The sequence below is a fragment of the Rhipicephalus microplus genome, chromosome 7, assembly GCF_043290135.1.
Source record: "Rhipicephalus microplus isolate Deutch F79 chromosome 7, USDA_Rmic, whole genome shotgun sequence".
In the NCBI taxonomy this organism is placed as follows: domain Eukaryota; kingdom Metazoa; phylum Arthropoda; class Arachnida; order Ixodida; family Ixodidae; genus Rhipicephalus; species Rhipicephalus microplus.
This window is the reverse complement of record NC_134706.1, coordinates 82749380-82768587: the sequence shown is the minus strand read 5'-3', so window position 1 is coordinate 82768587 and position 19208 is coordinate 82749380. Positions and strand designations below refer to the sequence as shown.

At 43.7% G+C, this 19208-nt stretch overlaps 1 protein-coding gene across 4 annotated transcripts in view; it reads right to left on the bottom strand.

The window, feature by feature from the left end:
• LOC119180386 (mitochondrial dicarboxylate carrier) overlaps nt 1-18737 on the bottom strand; it is a 33946-nt gene extending 15209 nt beyond the window's left edge. The window contains exons 1-8 of one of the 4 annotated variants that reach the window (XM_037431576.2): nt 18541-18737; nt 13100-13243; nt 10548-10667; nt 8898-9058; nt 7428-7469; nt 6685-6799; nt 4821-4913; nt 2765-2845 (exon numbers count right to left, since the gene is read on the bottom strand). In XM_037431576.2, coding sequence (XP_037287473.2) covers nt 2765-2845; nt 4821-4913; nt 6685-6799; nt 7428-7469; nt 8898-9058; nt 10548-10667; nt 13100-13228 — 741 coding nt within the window. In that variant the 5' untranslated portion in view covers nt 13229-13243; nt 18541-18737. The other 3 variants (XM_037431575.2, XM_037431577.2, XM_037431578.2) reach the window with 3 other exon arrangements.
• Between the last annotated feature and the right edge of the window lie 471 nt (nt 18738-19208).

Sequence of the window (19208 nt, the reverse complement as noted above, 5' to 3'; positions counted from 1 at the left end):
TTGGCGTCGCCGGCCTGGAGTGACCAGACCATTTACCAACACCGTTGGCCACCGACTGTATTCGATATTCGGCGTCTAGTGCGCGCGCGAACGCTATCCCACCAACTCTGATAATTTGCGATTATTTCGTGTTTAGGACTTGTTCTCACTCACTTCACCCTCGGCTCAGCATGCCTTCTGCACCCGTGCAGAAGCGCGAAATCGGCTGTTAATTTGCGTGGAACGAATCGCGAAATATCGAAGTTCGTGACGCCACGCAAACCCACCGGTGCAACAAAACGATTTTTGACCACGGCCGCCGATTCTTCGAACACCGCTGCGCGCACCAATCCAGGCGGCCATGCTTTGACTTTCCTGCGCACGCAGGCATTCTTTCCAAGTTTTTCTACATGCGAGTTTCGCGGACCTTTCAAGCTGGCTACCCAACGTGCCTCCTTCCCGTGTGTTTGGTTTCAAAGTTGCCCTCCCGCCGCATCCTCCCCCCTCTTTATCGCAACTCCTTGCCCTTCTCTCGCAAGTCTGCTCTCCTCTCTTGATCAGAACCCCTTCGCCCGTCTCCACCGCTCCGCGACCCCCGCCACGCTGACTCGAATTAGTTTCGTTTTCTGACTGGAAACGGGCCCAGAGCTGTTCCACGCGTTCTGGCACGTGTGTCACGTGTGCACGTCTTGCTCCCTCTTGGTGTGCGTGTGTGGTCATGGTGGCCGACGGGAGGACTAGTGCGCTTTTTTCTGCCGCTAAACAAAACGTGGAAAATGTGGCCACTTGGCTTGAGCGTAATCCGCGCGTTAGGTGCCGCGTTGCGGAGCGCTTGCTCATAGCTAATGATTACCTGGCAGCCAACTAGCTGCTTCGGACGTCTCGGTATTCAGCTGAGCGTGGAGAGGGTGAATATTTCGTGGGCGGCGGTGACGGCTACATGCGCACGAAACTGTTTACGCGAGGGGCCCGATGCCGAGCCTGAAGCTTCCGAACTGCGGCAGCGATTTGTGGCAGCGTGTCGTCGACTCTGACCTGGAAGAGAGGGTGGGCCATCTGTTGCAGTGGTTTAATTACGGCCGACGATAAGGTCCACACTGCTAAACCGCGCACGGATTGAGGAATTGTGAATGAAGTACGTGGCGAGAGCGATTTGGAGGAATCGGATTGCGAGAACGACGAAACTTCGGAGTCAGTGCCTCATGCAACTTATGCCACGGGCCTCGGCGAACGAGCACCCTGCCGTTTTAAATGAACTTGAGACCGCCCTTATCGCTTCTGCTCTTCGAAACACGTGCATCACAAACTTTTTTGGGCAAAAAAAGTTTGCGTTTTCTCTCGCAACTTTTTAAAAAGCTGTGTTTCATTTAATACGAACTTCAGGATACAGCGAACGGATGCCATGTCACACTCAGGTTCGTTATAAGCAGGCTCGGCTGTACTATGTTTTCATTTTTTAGGTTTTTCAGTGTTTATAAAGCCATCTTTATAAAATTGAACATACAGCAAAAGGTTCAACTGTCCAGAAATTGAGACCACATACTTACATATGGGAATGAGCTACAGCCTGCGCAACCACGCTGTAATATTCAACATCACATATAAATATGCATCACCCAGACAAAACATTATAATTTTGTTGGGGTGGACATACTAAAAATGTGCGATATGACCAAGCAGGCAATCTTAGTCTCCTCTGCAGAAACTGCAGCTGCAAGCCCCAACAATTTCAGTGCTACTTAGTAGCTCGGAGTGCGATGCAACTGACAGATGATATGGTATATGTAGAAAATGTGCACTCAAACCCCGATATAACGAATTATCGGTTATAAGGAAGCAAGCAACCGATAGCTTCACCATAGATACAGTGTTACAAATAATTGTGTGTAACAAACTTTCGGATATAACAAAGTATTTGCATGTCAGATATGACTGTTATAATGAGGTTACAGCGTAGTACCTCAATTTACATACATGCTTCAGCACACCCTCGTTTGATTCAACAACATTAAAACCAAATTCCACAATCTTAATTTTTCGTGGGATGCTATTTCAGCGCAGCAATTTGAGAGCAGTTCGTTCATTATTAAGCGGCGAAAGTGGCTATAGCTTCACAATGCTTTGCCTTTGCATTGCTGCCCACTCCTACATACGAGGATTTAAGCATGCAGGCAAAATCCACAAATAAACTTTTTATAAGTGCAATTGACGGGGGTGCTATCAACCCCTGCAAAGTCATTTGCAGATCGTAGAGCAGACATGTTTCGTCGATGGGCCGCATGTAGCCTTAAGAGATGCTCAAGGATTGGTTGGGCAGTGCTCACTCTAATTCACCATCATCAGCATCATTGTGAATAGAGTGGTAGCGCAGAGCCACCCAGCAGCAAGAATGGGTGGCTGCAAGGAAGGCATGAGTGAGTGACTGTTTTTGGCATTGGGGCGGCGATGGCGAGGGTCATCTCCCACAGTGAGTCCATGTGAATGGCACCCCAGGTTGACTCCAATGGGCCCCTCACGGTGAGTCTAAGATTGACGGCATCGCCTTTAGTGTTACCTTGTATAGGTTTTTTAGGTTTTTATTTTGTTTGAGTGTTATATTAGGAATATTGCATAATGTTGTTTTTGGTGACCTATTTAATTTGGCCGGCAATATCGTACAAGTAGCTGAATAAATATACGCAATGTTTGGCTTGGTTCGACTGCATCTCCTGTGTCCGTCCGTTCCGAGAGCATGCTTCATATCGAAACACCACAAACTAGAACACAAAAGCCGTCCGTTGCTCACCCTGTATTCACCTGGCTTGGCGTTCATCATTCTCGTCTTCATGACATCCAAGGGCTGCGTTAGTGTCGTCGCTATGCCAGCCTGCAAAAGAAGGGACGGGCACCGTCAGCCAGAATGAAAGCTCCAGAGAATCGCTAGCACGCAAAAGGCGATGACAGGACAACTTATGGCAACTTATTAATACAACACAACCAAAACAGTGAAGACTTGCAATGGTTGTACTAGAGGTAATTACAATGAAACTTTAATTATAATGAACTTCAGTATAGTAAAATTTTATATATACCAAAATGGTTGAATTTTTATAGCTTAGTCTATATGTTGCATATATTTTTAGGTTGGTTATATTGTAATTGCAACAATGACTAACCGCTTTTGCAAAGGAGTACCGAGATAATAAATTGAGACTTCTGTGGGTGTTAGTAATACAATGGGTGTACATGCAACTTTCGCGAGTAAGTTTTCCAAGAGGTACATGGCCCGATTGAGAACCGCTGCTGAAGCGGAGTAGCATCTTTCTGCAGCCAATGCTTTTGACATGCACCACCAGATCTCAAAACCCACGGGCTAGTAAGGACAGCATTCAAAAAACACATATGTATTGCCACATGTATAGTAATGGCTCAGTAGTCAAGGCGCCAATATCGTTGCAGCAATAAAAGTGAGCAGGCTCAATGGGCATGCTTTTGCACTGAGATTCACAAAGGCTACTGGCTGGCACTGGCAATGAAATTGAAATAAACCTAGCTTTCATTTGAGCCCTACATCTCTTATTGCTGCTCTGTTTTTAGCTGAGAATGCACACCGTGGTAACTCGATGCTTCCTCATATTTCTGGGGCCATGTTTGCCGAGCAGCCCCTACAACCCGCCGACGCCTAAGACACCATCAAGGCCCCACATTTAAAGGGATCCTGAAATGCTTTTTCAAGTAACCACAGAATGAATTTACTGGAAAAGCTTATTGCCTCACAAATTCAACGCCACAAAAACTTTAAGAATCTGTCCGGTGCGAGTAGAGTTACGAAGGTTTGTCGCATACTGCAAGTGCATTTTCTTTTCTCTCATCCCGACGAAAGCGCTGGAAGCTAAGCAGGGAGGGATGGCAGGGCCACAGAAAAACGTCACACGCGCCTTGTGACCTTGAGCACTTTTTTTTTTCTTTGAATGCGCCGCTTTTTCGATGTGATCGCGTGCGCACGCATGGGCAAGTCGCAGCCTCCCACAGCGATCTCTGTAACGAGCGAGTGCACCATGTTCATATCAGCCAATGGCTGATAGATGGGTAATTCACGTGTGATATTTGGGCATATTCCACTATTTGTCGAGAGAAGAGACAGCAATATTCAGCTGACTTTGATAATTCATTGTGAATTCGAGGCTGCGTGCTGTGCTATATTTGGCTCGCGTGTTGTCGGGAGCCTCTACTACCGATCGGCAGCGTTTTCTGACCATGCTCAGAAAGTGTTGCAGGGCCCCTACAATGGAAGGAATAATACGCAAATGATATGAACAAAAGAAGCGACATGGGCAAATGCCGCGTCCGACAAAACGTTTTACTTGAAGCCCCATAAGTAGCCAATGCCTTTGTTCAACTGCTGAACTTTTTAGCACCAGAGCCCGAAAATCCATTTCTTCTAGACCACCAAAGTTGGGTTATAAGACATCGTGTAGGCACCCCTCTCCATTTTACTGTGTGACAGTTTCAAAACTATATGACTATCTCAAACCTATAACACAAGACACACTTCCTATGTGGAGGCCTCCAGGTGTTGTTGACAGGATAGTAGCCAGTATATTTTTCTTTCCCATTTTACATAGAGCATCACTTCTTTAGCTTTTGTTTTTCTTTTGAGAGCGTAACAATAAACCCAGCACATCCAACACAACGTTGAGAACTTTGCTAAACATTATTCAAGTTACGCTTAGCCGAATTGCGGTAAAAAAATATTGCTCATCCCGGCCAAGCGTCGCCAAGGAAGAAAGATGAGGTGTCAGAAGGCACTGGTATACACAGCAGAGTGCACCAAGCTACGTCTACCGACAGTGGAATCTTACCGCCATGAGGCTGGAAGAAAAGTGCGTCGTTAGGTTGTCGCTGAAATACCCAGTCGATAGCAGAGCTTGCTTGATCTGCTCGTAAAATGAGATCTGAAGGGGAAAAAAGCAGCAACAGTTTAAACGAAATGTTGAAATTTCATGAGCCTAAACTACAATGTCATTATGAGACACACTGTAGTAGGGGATTCTGAATTCATAATTCAACTCACTGGTATTTTTTTTTTTTAGCGTGAGCCCACATCTAAGCACATAGGAGTTTCTTTAGGAAAGTTGAAACCAGAATAGTTATATTAAGGTTCCAAGTAAATAGTGATTGGGTGCGATAAGTTAAAATCGAATGGTTCAAATAGCAGATCACACATTGTAAAAACAAATGAGCATATCTATCATGATCGAACTATCTTACCTAGCTAACTAACTAGCTAGCTAGCTAGCCACATTACATCTGGATACTCTATTCGTGGGCTCCTTAAACTTGGTATAATAACATTGGAGTAGCCAGGGGCTGGCACGTTAAAATGTGCGCTCCCCCCCCACAGCCCACAAATTTCTTTGCCAGGCCATACAGACCACAAAACGACACTCAACTACACCTGTGTGCCTGCCCCCCCCCTTTAAATCAACCCCCCCCCCTCCTCGAAAAAAATTGCTGCTTATGCCTGTGGCACAGTATACCAAATTGGCACAGCTGGTTATGACCCTACGACAAATATGACTGGCAGGTCATGACATGACTAATGTGACAAGCATGTTGTGTACACTTCAAAACCCCAGTCACATGTGGCACGATCCCGCATACCACGAGCCACGTTATATGCGTGGACATGAGCCACACGCAAGTCGCTGTCCATATTTTCATGTCGCAGGGACAGAGAAGAAAAGTGCAGCTGGTAAAAGTGAAACACTTTATTGAGCGACCTTTTGCACAGTAAAAGATTTATGATGCAGTAAAAGAGGCAAGCACAGTTGTTGGTTGTCCGTAATCTCAGCTGCAGGGCGCATTGGCAATCATACACGTGGCATGAAGGATTTGAGCGTCATCGCTTGTGGCTGTGCTAGTTCTAGAACAAACCACAGTGTTCACATTGTGAACATAATATAATCATAAGAGTTTAAGATAACAGGGCAGGTTCTCAGATATTCCAGCTCGGTCTGCACCAAGTCGTGGTCACACGCTTGATGGGCCACTAACACGAAGATCGAAAGAGAAATGCACGTGGTAACACTAACCCAGTTGGTGTTCGTCACTCCAACATCACTCCTTCGTCACTCCAACCACTGTTGCTCCCATGTTTATGATACACAGCAGAATGAAAACACATTTAGACACGCCGATCTTTTTAGTATTGTAAGCAACGCATTATGGCCAAGGAATATAACGAATTCATACCAGACCAGCAGTTCAACCAGCCACAGTCATATTAGTGGGCTGTTATTGTAAAAAGTACTGCTGTTGAATGCCTTTATAATAAATACTATTCACCAGAGAGTGGTTCTCGTCTTTTGTATAAGGTATCGCTTACAAGCAGGGTACCATGTTGTCGTTTTCTAATCTACTCCTATTTCAATGAAGGCATGTGGGCATTCTGTATACCCAGTTGCCTGTGACATCAATGCTTCTATAAATGGGTTCAACTGTATAGTAGTACTGCTCTGGTACCAAGCTCACCCCCTGCGACTATCGCACAATACTACGGGGATTACACCGCCGCCCTTCTGTTTGTGCCCACCTTCTCCTGTCTTTGTGTAGTTGCAGGTACAAGCACCCACCCAATGACGCAACAAACCCAGTGCCTAGCAATCGACTTTTGTGCCATTAAAAAAAAAAGAAAAGCTACAAATGCAATGCAGCCATCTCTACCTGCCCGATGGTCATGAGCACGGCTCTGGCCGTAGCCGCACCACCTCCGGAGAAGAGCTTGAGTGCTCCCTCCTGCCGGTAGACGCGCCACAGGCCATCCAGCGCGTTCTTGTAGCTGAACAGAAAGATAGGCAGCTTTACTTAAGGAAAGGTATAAAGGTGTGCATGAGGGATAGTATGCTCTAGCCTGCTACTTTACAGCAGGGGATAGGAAAATGGAGGAAAGAGAGTAATGGATGATGAGGGTGAGATAGAGAGGCGAGTATATAAAGTCCTTTCTAATCGACAAAATGTTACAGCCATGCATATAGTCCAGTTGGCTTTAAAAAGAAAAGCTGAAGAGACGTAGACAGGTGTGCAGGACAAAACGTAGAAAGGTGATCATGCTGTCCCTTAGCTGAGGTTGCAGAGAGGAAGCATGTTGGCAATGTTATAATACTACAAACAGCAAGCTTTTCTATGCGTTAAGAGGTTGGCAGCGTTTTGAGGTAAAAAGTGAAGTTGAATAAAGCTGACACAGCAAGGAGGGGGGTGGGAGTGGGGTTGACACCAACTTGGAGGAGGGGTACTTTGCAGGCAAATCAAAATCAATTTTATTGTAATTAGTACCGAGGTTGCATTTAAATTGTTTTTACAAACTATTCGCACAATGCAACATGCCCACTTGAACAAAAAGGGTAATATGCTAATGTCCCAACTTCTACAACCACAACAAGAGCACAACGGTAGAAAGGTGCACTCACTTTCTTCGGTTTTCAGCAGGCAGTTTGACGTCATTTTGCATCCTGGGGGAAGAAAAACAAAAACAAAAAGCAAATATGAGAGAATGAAACAACAAAGCAAAAGCAGCATTTCTATGTCCCACATTGTGCGCATCACAGCGTAACCCCTTTACAAGAGACATGCACTGGGCAGCCTGCCAGTACCATGCACGAGTTTTCTTATCAGCCCCTATTTCAAAGTAGGCACACTGGTGTCTTTTACACCCACTTGTCTCTTGCATCAGTGTCTCTTATAAAGAGGTTCGACTGTACAGGTGGCTAGTCGTGCAACAAATTATTTGTTGGTCTTGGTAATCTACTCACATAATGATTGTTAAAGATGACTGGGCTTGTGCAAATAGCGAATTTCAGGTTTGAAGAAAATAGCAATTTTAGTAGATTTTCAAATTGAATAGCACATATTGCATATTATTAAGAAAAATGAGCATATTTGTCATGACCCAATGAACCTGCACAACATTTTTTAAAGATCAAAACAAGGCCTGTGCAAATGCCATTCTTCTTGTTTTAAAAGAACTGGAAACACCATTTAATAATAGCGGGAATCGACGTTCAGTAGAATGCAAGCAATAACCTGAAAAATATGTCACATATTTGAATACTTTACTATATTAGGAGCATGTAAGCCAGTATAACAAGGCTGTAAACTTAAAGAATGATAAACCCGTGCAAGAGTAACAGGTTTCTTTAACCATGAAATGGGACTTCGCAACAGTGCGAACTTCACCTCGGTAGGTGTTTTCAGCAACCCTTCAATGCAGTGAAACGTACAAGAGACTACATGCTGGCTAGCAACACCTACTTGTTGATTTAGAATGATTCAAACTTTTCAGCAATTTTAAATTAAATCAAAATGAATTGAAGTACGGTAATATTTATTGGAATATTAAAAGCATTTGAATATTTGCACAAGCTTAACTGATCCCATGCTTGAACTTTTTCTTCTAAACTTAACTTTTTTTCTTTCCTGCATAATGACTATACCCCAAACTTGACATGCAGCGCACACGATGTATCAAATTAACAAAAAAAGCATGATTATAACCACTGCACATAACCTGGACCTTACTTTTTAAGCACAGTTTTCCATTTTCAGCATAAAATATGTGTGAGAATATACACTATTTCATGTGCCAAGTAGATACTTATACACGGCTGGTATGTGTACCACAATGATAGAGCTCTTTTCTCATTTGCATGGTCTACCATGAGGCAATACCTTCAAACAAAGTTACATACAAGCACGCTTCCTGACATGAAATAACACTTGGTTCTATCTCATACTAGTCGCTACTTCAATTTTCTTTCAACTTCCTTACATTAGGGGGCACTGCGTGTTGGACAGGTAACTCACACAAACTTTTCCAACACCTTTTGCTCCTAACGAGGCTTCTAGTGCTTAGCCACTAACGGTAGGTGACACTTTCCCACCTGACATTCACCATGTCGGCCGGGGTGCCGACAAACCCGCCAGTGGCACCGGCAACGCCTGCGACAAAGACCTTCTGGTAGAACTTCATGTTCTCTCCCGGCTTGACCAGGTACTGCCGAACAACCTCGTACATGCCAAAGCGCGTCGTCGAGTAGGTCAACTGCGCCATGACAACAATTGTGCCTGGAATCCCGCAACACGTTGAAGGGCCCCTCATCAGGTCTGGCGGATAGCTGTAGCGAGTAGGTAGCACACTGGCCAACTGTGTCTCCCAAGTATCAAACCACTCCACAGTTCGAAAACAGCACCAACTTCAAACGGTAGTCTTCTGTGCACCCTCCCAAACTTGTGAGCCTCATTTCATGCTAGGAGATCAAGGTCGCAAGTGGGATTCCTTTGGTTCAAAAGACACCACCCACAATACTGTCAATTATACAAAATGACACAATTCTGATCTATTATAAACGTATTCTGTTTTGTTATGAGGTATAAGGAAGTTGCCAAAACTCTATGTCACTTGAAGTTACTACTCCACAAAACATCAATTAAACCTAAGCTTGAGCATGCTTCTTCTGTTTTGGACTCTAGTGAAAAAACATTAACAACTATCACTGAATCAGTTCTGAATCGTCCAGCACATTTCATTAACGTAAAGTATTCCCACGCAGCTAGCATTTCACTACTAAAATCTGACCTTGTGCTAACGAAAGTGAAATTTCCACAAAGAAATTTCTCATCTATGTCTTTTTGAAAAAAATCATGTTCATCTCAGCACCTTCATACGTATCACCGCATCTTGATCATCAGTATAATGGTTTCATTTCTTTTTGCCGCACTAAGATTTTTCAGTCGTTGTTACCAAAAACAAGCGTTGAGTGGAACCGCCTTCCATTCTCCAATGCCTACATCAAGGAAGCTTCATCATTCAAATTTGCACTAATCAATCACATGTTCAGCCTGTCATAGCTTAGTTTGTTTGAAAATATACATTTACTAATACGTTGTATGTCTATGTTGTATTCTTGAATTTTATTTTGTGTACGAAGAGACAAAGAGAAAAAATAAACAACTGTTCCAATGCTTCTCTTGTTGGGGAAATGTTTCTGCTTTCCTGTTCACCTTAATTTTTGAACAGAACTGAACTAACAACAACACAAAAATACGAGTGAAAATTCTCATGCATTCTTCCAAATAGTTTCTGTTTGTTGACTTCTACTTCAATTTGCAAGAAAGAAAGAAATCGTGTACACTGTCATCTTTTACGAAAGCGAACACGTGAGCTCGTGGCCTGCGCTCTGTGGCGGCTGCCTACAGGACCATCATCAACAGACAGCCAAAGAAAAGACGTTGGCTTTTGGCGTCATTTATCGGCAAGCAGAACAACAAGTTGTGGCCGCTGGGCAAGCACTGCCAGATACTGTAGGCAACCGTTATAGAGAGCAGAGCACGCGATCACGTGTTCCCTTTCATAGAGAACGACAGTGCAGTGTTAGTGTAACCAGTTATTGGACATAATACATAATAATGTGGAAGCAATTGAATTCAAACTGCACATAAACTTAGACAAACTACGAAGGCTCCACTGCTTATGCATAGGTGGTCATCATTTGTGGAACAAAACCACTCGGAGCATTTTCACAAGCACCAACCTGTCGGAGAATAGACGCGCTGAGGCCGTTGTACATGGCCAGTACGCCCTGGTGCCGAATGATGGTCACTGTGCTGCCCACCAGGCTGACACGTCCCACCGACTGCGTCTGCAAATGCACCTGCGCAGTAGATGAGCACGATTACATGATTCATATCTAACTAGTCCTTGCCAATCCACATTCCAACATCAATAGTGTATACGTTGTTCTCTCTCTGTGCGGGTGCATGTGTGTTTCTCCTGCAAGAGATTACCAGCCCACTCAAGCTTTGTTCCGATATGATGATGGTGGAGATTTGTGCAGTACTGACTCATCTTTTTGCACAACTCAGTAACATCATGTTAATTTTCTCATTACCCTCTTCTTAATCTTCACAATTCAATTGTACACATCTCTCCTGCCTTTCCCATTGTGGCTACTTAAAGGTACACTAAAGAGAGACAATGACTTGATATAGATGGACAAACTGCTCTCAGAGAATTATAATGTCATATGTTTCAATATCTAGAGTGCCTTATTAGAGGAAAGGCTCATGTTTGAAATTTCATTTTAAAATTTTGTTGGAAATCTCCACGTACGTGGTGTCAAACATATTAAAATTGCGTTTTAAAATTACATTGGCTCGATGAAATTTTCTTAAACATCGTGTGCTAGGTCTGTGGCATTCACAGATCACAATGTACTTCGTTCTTCATTGATCAGAAGCTATGTAGGACCCAGCAGAGGCCATCAATATCTATGACGCCACGGTGTTCGGTGCACGAATCTCATGATGGCGTCTCCCCTCACATTTTTTTTTTTTTTCATACATGCTCTCGCTTACCAAGCAACACGTCACGGTGAAAGAGGCATTTTCGGGATAGCAAAACTACTTTACTGATATGAAAAAAGTTGTTTTGCTCTTTAGTGTCCTGCTAACAACTCACTTCACAATTTGTTGGAAGAAGCACAATTCTTCGATCAGGACCTGGGAGCAAATTGACTATCCCCAATCACATGTGGCAAGCCACAGCAGCTAGCTGAGCCCAGGAAGAGGGGCTCCCCTCACAGCAAACAAATGCAGCCTTTATATCAATAAAGCTGCTTCTTTTTTTTCCTTCTCCCTTGCCTTTCATTGTCAGTCTGTTGCCAGTCTGCTGTTTTCCTATACCTAAAGGGCTGTGCCAAACAGAATGTTGGTGTGGCAGACCTTTCGTCTGGCATGCAACCACTTGGGACATGAACTGGGAGTGAAGAGTAGGCAGTACTTCGAACAATGACTTAAGTGTATTAATAAACCAGAGGGCTACGCTCGCTTTGTGCTTGCCTTTCCGGATACCCAACGTGCCGTGTTTCATCCTCAAGTGTGGGCCAAGAAAAAGGGTACGTCCAGTCCGAATCCAGTTGTGCACAGTAGTCTGTGTTGCTGAGTGCATAGACAGCCCCTGAGACAGATTCTAAATGTAACAATGCTATGGGCACAGAAAAGCTAAGGACAAGCCACCATGTCTGGTGGGTTCACACAAGCTTTGTACTTATATACCTGCTACAGTGGGCTCACTTTACACTGCACCACGAGGGGCCATTCCATTTTCCGTATAACTTTTACCTGGAGTTAAACGTAGTGTCGGAAAAAACGTTGACGAAACTGCAGAGCTTTTATTGTTGGGCAATAACTGTGCTGCATAAAAGATATAAGCTGTACGGCACAAAACCAATGCTCAGGAAAAATAAACTTCAAAAAAGAACAACCGGAAGGAGGTAGTTAACAACTGATTCCAGAATTAGTGATGGCAGCTTTGGAACATGCAACATAGTTCACCTATAGTATAGGCTAGTACCAGTATGACAGTGAACAGTGCTACGCAGAACACAGCATTATGATCAAAGTCAAAATAGTGATAACAGGGCTTTTTAGATGAAGAAAAAAATGCTAATAACAACACAATAACTTCTTGGGTTTTACATACCAAAACTGCAATACGTGGCAGGCCGTAGTAGAGAGTTCCGGAAATTTTGACTATCTTTAGTTCTTTAACGGGCCTTGACATCACACAGGAAACACACCTCTAGCATTCAATCTCCATTGAAATGTGAACATCGTGAGCGAGATCAAACCCGTGACCTTAGGGTCAGCAGCCGAACACTGTAACCATTACACTATCAGCGAAAGAAGATGAGGGCTAACAGACACAGCAGTGCATCTGTTACCCATCTTGATTTAGTTCCTGGCCCCATTCTTTTCATCGATGTTCTATGCTGCATAAACTGGCCCAAATGAACACACTAATGAAACTTGCGGACCTTGAACTTTGAAAATAGGTGTCAGTAGCCCATCAAAGAACATCTCACTGATATTCCCTACCAAATCTAATTAGGTGTTGGCGTTTAACGTCTTAAAACTATAATATGAATACGACGGGCGTTGGCTTGAGAAATTTCCACACCCCAGAGTTCTTCACTGTGCACCCAAATCTATGCACATGAGCCTCAAGCATTTTCGCCTCCATAGAAAATGCGGCCGCCATGGACGAAATTGTGCAATACTAAATCTCCCCAGCAGTTTGACATACCTTCAGTAAGTCAAGGGGGTGAGTGAAGCAAGCAGCCATGGATCCCGCCAGGCCCCCGAAGTACCACCGGGCGAGGCGCACCTCCTTGCGAGACAGGGCCGCCCCCACCACGTGCTTCTGCTTGGACATTATCTCTCAGGATGCCTTCGCCAGAGTGAAGAATGCATTACATAAGAAAGAGGGCATAATCTTAAAGAGATACTAAACACAAATGGAAATAAATGGCAGAAGCACTGAAATTTCGCTAGGAAGACATGACTTCTTCAATAACCCAACTTTATTTCGCATAGTTTTGAACAGTAGGCTGTATTCTTAGACGATTCTGAGCGTGCTTGGAGCTGCCTATCGATGACCGTGACGTCAGGTGTCCCATGGTGGAAGCACGGTACACACTTTCCTGTCCTGCTTCTTCCCTTCCTTCACCTCTTTTCTACATCCTACTTTCCGCCATGCCCAAGGACACCAAGGCATGCCCCACCCCCCAGGGGATTTACCTTACCTGGAAGCGTTATTCCATGTCAGCCCCTCACTGATTAGAGGAAACGTAGTGAGAGCAGGGCAATTCGAAAGACGTGGGTGGTGGCGGACATGGTTGGTACGCCCATTTACGAAGACGTTAAACGTCATCTCTTTCAGTCCACAGCGCCGCTAAATGCGGGTTTGTGAAAATGCAATAAATTTCACCACCACATCTTTTAATTGGGTAGAAAACATTGGCAGGAAAAAATTTCAGTATCCCTTTAAAGACTGTACATCTCTTAAGGAGTAAGACGCAGTGATGATTAAAGAGAAGCTTCATGAAATGGTGTATAAATGACAATATAAAAGTGTAATTTGACTGCATACAGACTTTTGGAATTGTGTGCATGCAGTCCATAAAGTATATTTGTTCTAAAATTATAAAAATGGTTGAGTTAAATGTGCCATGAATGACACTAAACACTAATAGCAGTGCACGGACAATTTCCTCACCAGGCAATGCTGCACAGGCAAAGCTTGCACCAGAAACAAAAAGGATGCTCAAAAGCTACAAGAGTAGATGAAACTAACTTGTAAAAAGCTTTCATGCAACATCAACTTCTTTTCAAACCAAAGTGCAGAGATTTGAAAATGAGAGAATCGATGCTTTAGTCTCAACATACGAACGCAAACCGATTTCGAATGATAGTTTCTATTTTGCCTGTGAAAATCTGAAAAATCACTGATCCCATAAAGAAAATTCAATTCAGTAAACCTGATTAGTACCCGACGACTCAGGGTTTTATTTCAGCTTGTTGTTTTAGTGCTAATGTTATCAGTATAGAGCACAATCAAATGTTAATTTTTCAACAAAAGCTGTTACGAGATCGCAACTCGGGTCAAGCGCGGCGCTGTAGTTGTCCCTCGCCGCCGCTGCCGCCATTGTCCATAACCACTATCGCTCGAAACTCGAAATGAGAATAAAAAAGCCTCAGTGAATAAAAAAACACCAGGGACACAGTGGGGCTCGAACCCAAGTTCGCTGCGTGCCAGCCCAATATTCCACCACTGAGCGAGAAAGGAATCCCGTTAATATGAGTAATAAACATTTTAGAACAGCAAAAAAAAAACAAAACTGGCATCACACAATGCTAATGACATAAGGAGCAGGTCATCCAATGCTCCAAGCCATTACAAAAACTTGTTCTTGATCACCTCTCGACTGTGGCACATACCCACTTCAGGCATAATTCCTCATCGTCATCAGCCACTGCATGAACAATTGGCACAAAATTTCTTGCAAGTGTTTAGCGGATACCACGTTTCTCAGAAGAATGACGAAGGATAGCATACTGAATGCGGGCATAGTGAATGCTGGCCTACTACCCAGCAATTATTATTATTAATTCAATAGTGGGTACCCAGCAAGTGCGCTTGTAGCAGTTACCCTATGAGTGATTAGAAAAGGCTCTGAAGGGCCGCTCTTCTAGCTTTCGCTGTGACTGCACTGCGCCGTCCACACAGGCCTGTGAAAGAGGCCATTCTAAATTCGAAAAATTCTCAGCGGTATATTAGTTTCTGGACTGTATTAGATTTTTATTTATTCCGGTCTGAGGAAGGTTCACTTATACACCGCCGCTGCGGAGCATTTGTTAAAGGGACCTATTTTACTTGCAATGCTTCAGAACAATGCGTGCGAAACCGAACATGTGTGACTGCGGAAATCATACTACCTGTGCACGTAAACGTTACTGCCGAAGTACGAACCGAGCTACACAGCTGTGAATGATCGCATTCATACTTCCCACAGATGTTGCAGTCGCAGCAATAAAAAAAAAGTCGTCGGCACACACTCATCAGCTATGCTTGGCAGCTGCCCGATTTATCTGCACGTCAGCATATTTATTACGTTATTGCTGCTACGGTGTACTGGCGTACATTTACATCTGTGAACTTTTCGATTCGTATGAGAACTACAGTGAAGCTTTAAAGCACAATTAAAAGGTGTGGCAATTTTCAAACATTTTATTTGATATGCTGGTAATATTTCGAGCCTAGTCTGTACTGTTTTTGTTTAGTTAAGATACAAAGATCTAACAACACCTGTCAGCTTCTAGTACTGAAATGGCTCAGACTTGATGTTAAACTAAAAAATAACTTGCTCTAATTCAACTACACCCCATTACTGTATTATTCTTCATTTTTTTTTAAGATTCTTTCTGAATGTGCCTCTCCTTCTTAAAAATGACACCTTAATGTTACTCAAAAATTGATTTACTGACAGAAATTAACACACCAGTGACTGAAGCAGCAATCGGAAAATACAGCACTACACTACATATTTCACAAGTACATTTCTGTGGTGACGAAATGGTGCATTCGGCCTCTTCAAGCCTCGTTTCTTTGTATTTACAATCTTGTATTTTTTTTATGTCAGCATAGTGTAATGCTTGTAGACTCCAGTGAGTATAAGTAAACTCATTAATGATTAAACATGACTTGACCCAATTCTTTTTTTTCCAGTGTATTATTTATGTACGATACCCCCTTCTACAAGACATACTGGCAGGCTCCAGATTATTTTGCTTGTCTCAGTTTATGTAGTTTTTTTGCATCTTTATAAGTTCAAAATAAGAGTGCTCTTTGTACTGCCCAAACACTGCACTCTGTGCAAACACAGCAACAGGAAATCACTACATGACTAATATCAAAACTGATGAATTGAACTTTCCAGCAATTAATGCAGAAGTGATATAATTAGATATTAGATAACATATAGAAAGCACAAGCACTGCGGAAAGTAGTGGGCAACTCATATGTGTTTAATTACAAATTATTTGGGAAGTATTTCGATAACAAACAGAAATGAACATTATTTTTGTTGAAGCATTGAGTGCCTCAAAATTGCTAAAATTGCATTGATTTGATGTATTCACAGACAGTTCTTAGGTGGCACCTGAAAGAATTAAACTTAGTTTCAATAAGAAGTCCGTTTCATGGATCCAAGAAGTCCGTTTCAACAACAAGAAGTCCGTTTCCCAGGAAAAATATTTTCTAAAATGTGAATAAAAACAGTGAGTTCATAGTTCTACAAGATGAGGTCACTACTGTTAGGCAATGTTTAAGAAGGTGTGATGGAACATATAGAAAGCACAAGCACTGCGGAAAGTAGTGGGCAACTTCGTAGAGCGCTATATACCATAACAGAACACAGAGTGCAAATGAACGTCAAACCATGCTTCTTCCCGGTTCATTGCTGCAATACTGGAGAGTATGTTACTAAAGCAGAAGATCTTTCCTTCATATATTAGCTTAAAGTTCACCGTAGCATGCAATGATTTCCCTAATGACTTCTCTTTAACTTCATTATTTTTTTCGAAAGTTTTGACAAGAAACAGCATTAATTCAGTTTGGCATTTTATAATGTTGCTTTCTTGCTTTAAATATACCAACTCACACCATTTCGATCTCCAGATATAAATAAATTGGAGGGTTCAAATTAGAGAAACGGCAGCACTTTATTTGGCAGAGCCTAATAAAATGAGTAGCATCTCTGCAACTGCTCGTAGCCATAGAAAGTAGCATCTCTGTAAATGCTTGCAGTCGTGGGCAAAACAGACTGTCTAGTAAACTCTAATTTCAAGATAGCAGGGCACCAGTTCCCACAGTTTCATGTCAGCTCCCGAGAATTCGTTTCACTTGAGTTAGCAATCAAGCGTCCCAATGCTACAGTTTTGTCACTGGGGCGATGCCATCTTGAAAGCTTTCCAAAGTGGATGCTTGAGGCAAGAGCCGATCACGTAGACTTAAATACAGAAGGCTGTTTAACACAGTGAGCTATATAAATACTTCTTGAGGGTTTAGTTAATCAAGCATCTAGAAAGGAAGGGCAGTTGCCCTGCAGTCTTTGACTCCCGTGTTGCCAAAGCTTGTGCATTTCCTTTCAATAGCTAGAGAAACGCATCATGTCAATTAAGTGCTGCTCCACCAAACGTTGAAAATACACACAGCACCCCTTGCACTCACCCCGTGGTGACGACGTCACGATGGCGCGGGTTAGACTCTCTGGCAAGGCGCCAGCACGTAGATGGGGCCGAAATGCGAAGGCGCCCCAGGATTCAAACTGACGTGCACATAAATGAGCCTCGCGTGATAAAAATTAATTCGTGTCCAGCACCCACAAGCTCTTGCGATGACAATTAGACCGCGGTTTCAGCACTTAGTACCTCAGAATTACGACGCGAAAAGTGTATCTCGAAGAATGTCTGTGCACGCGCCGTCAATACAGGCTGCGATCGCACGCTGGCGCGAGGTCACACGGGGAAAACAAAACACCGCACACTTACAACTTGCCTGTACAGAGCTCGCATGTGTTTTTGTCCACACTGACTGGGAGGCTTTCCTCGTGTCGTGTGAGTTCGTCGTGACTTGCGAGAAAGTCTATGCAATGGCTTATCAGTCATTATCTGTCGTATGACAACAGAGCGGCGACGTTATCGACGCGTCGTCCGATCATGAGGAAGAAGATCCTCCAACGTTATGACGGAGGAGGCGACAGCGATTGTCAATTTGGCATGGTGCCGCAGCCAGCACCACACTTCAACAGCCACCAAGCACACTGCAAAAGGACGTTCACAAAATGTAAGCAGCCGCGTACCGTGAAACGCCGGTCCGGAGTTTTAAACCACCAAATCAGGACATCCGATCGAGTCGGCCTTTCGCACTTCGAGTCGCTAGTACTCCTGACGAAGGTGAATACTGTGAAAGCCAGTGCGACGACTCCAAAGGTCCCGCGGTGAGGATAATTACTATTGACAAACCAGCTATCCTGTGACGTTTACAGAGCGGCATTGACGTGCTGGTGGTTTCGCGAGCGCCGCAGCTGTTTTCCTTGTGAAGGCGAGGATCGCTTGATCGAGGAGAGAGAAGGAGAGAGGTGGCGCAACAAAACCGGCATGCCCTGTCTTCGGGGTTTCTCTTACCTTTAGGCAATGAGACACGTCACAGGAGGAAGATGATGTGTGCTTCACGCTCGGACGACGCAGTAACAACTGATCGCGGCTATTTTTTCTCTCCAACAACAGCGGCAGGAAGGCAGTGCTTGCATTTCGAAAGCTACAGCAAGATGCAGAAGAGAGCAGCAGCATCCGCGCAAGCTGCAGCGCACTACGGCTATGGCTTTAAACGGCCAGCAACGGCCGTTTGGATTTGCGTAACTTTTGTGATTTCGGTTTCGCTAGCATAAGACGCGCTATTGTCCGTCTAGCACGCTTAAAATTTCAAACTGAAGAGGGCAAGCACGTCTAAGCCTTGAGGGCGAGCTATTTGCGCATGACAATGTAAAAGCCAGGCACGAGTGACGTGAGTTAAGTGTCATCTAAAAACGCCTTCCACTTTGGCGCACTTGGCACACGACACTTGTTATTCGGCCCTAACAGGTGTCGGGACAGAAATGCATGGTTTACCTGCACAGCATAATGAATGTATACTATACCAATGAATATGTCAGAATGACAGTGCGCATTACTATCCTTCTATCGATTCGGTGACTGTTTGCACTGATATTGTAATTGCCCATTCATTTAAGGCGAAGCACTTTAGGGTTGCACGAAAACCGTGTTTGTCGATCGCATTCCCTAATCGGAGCGCA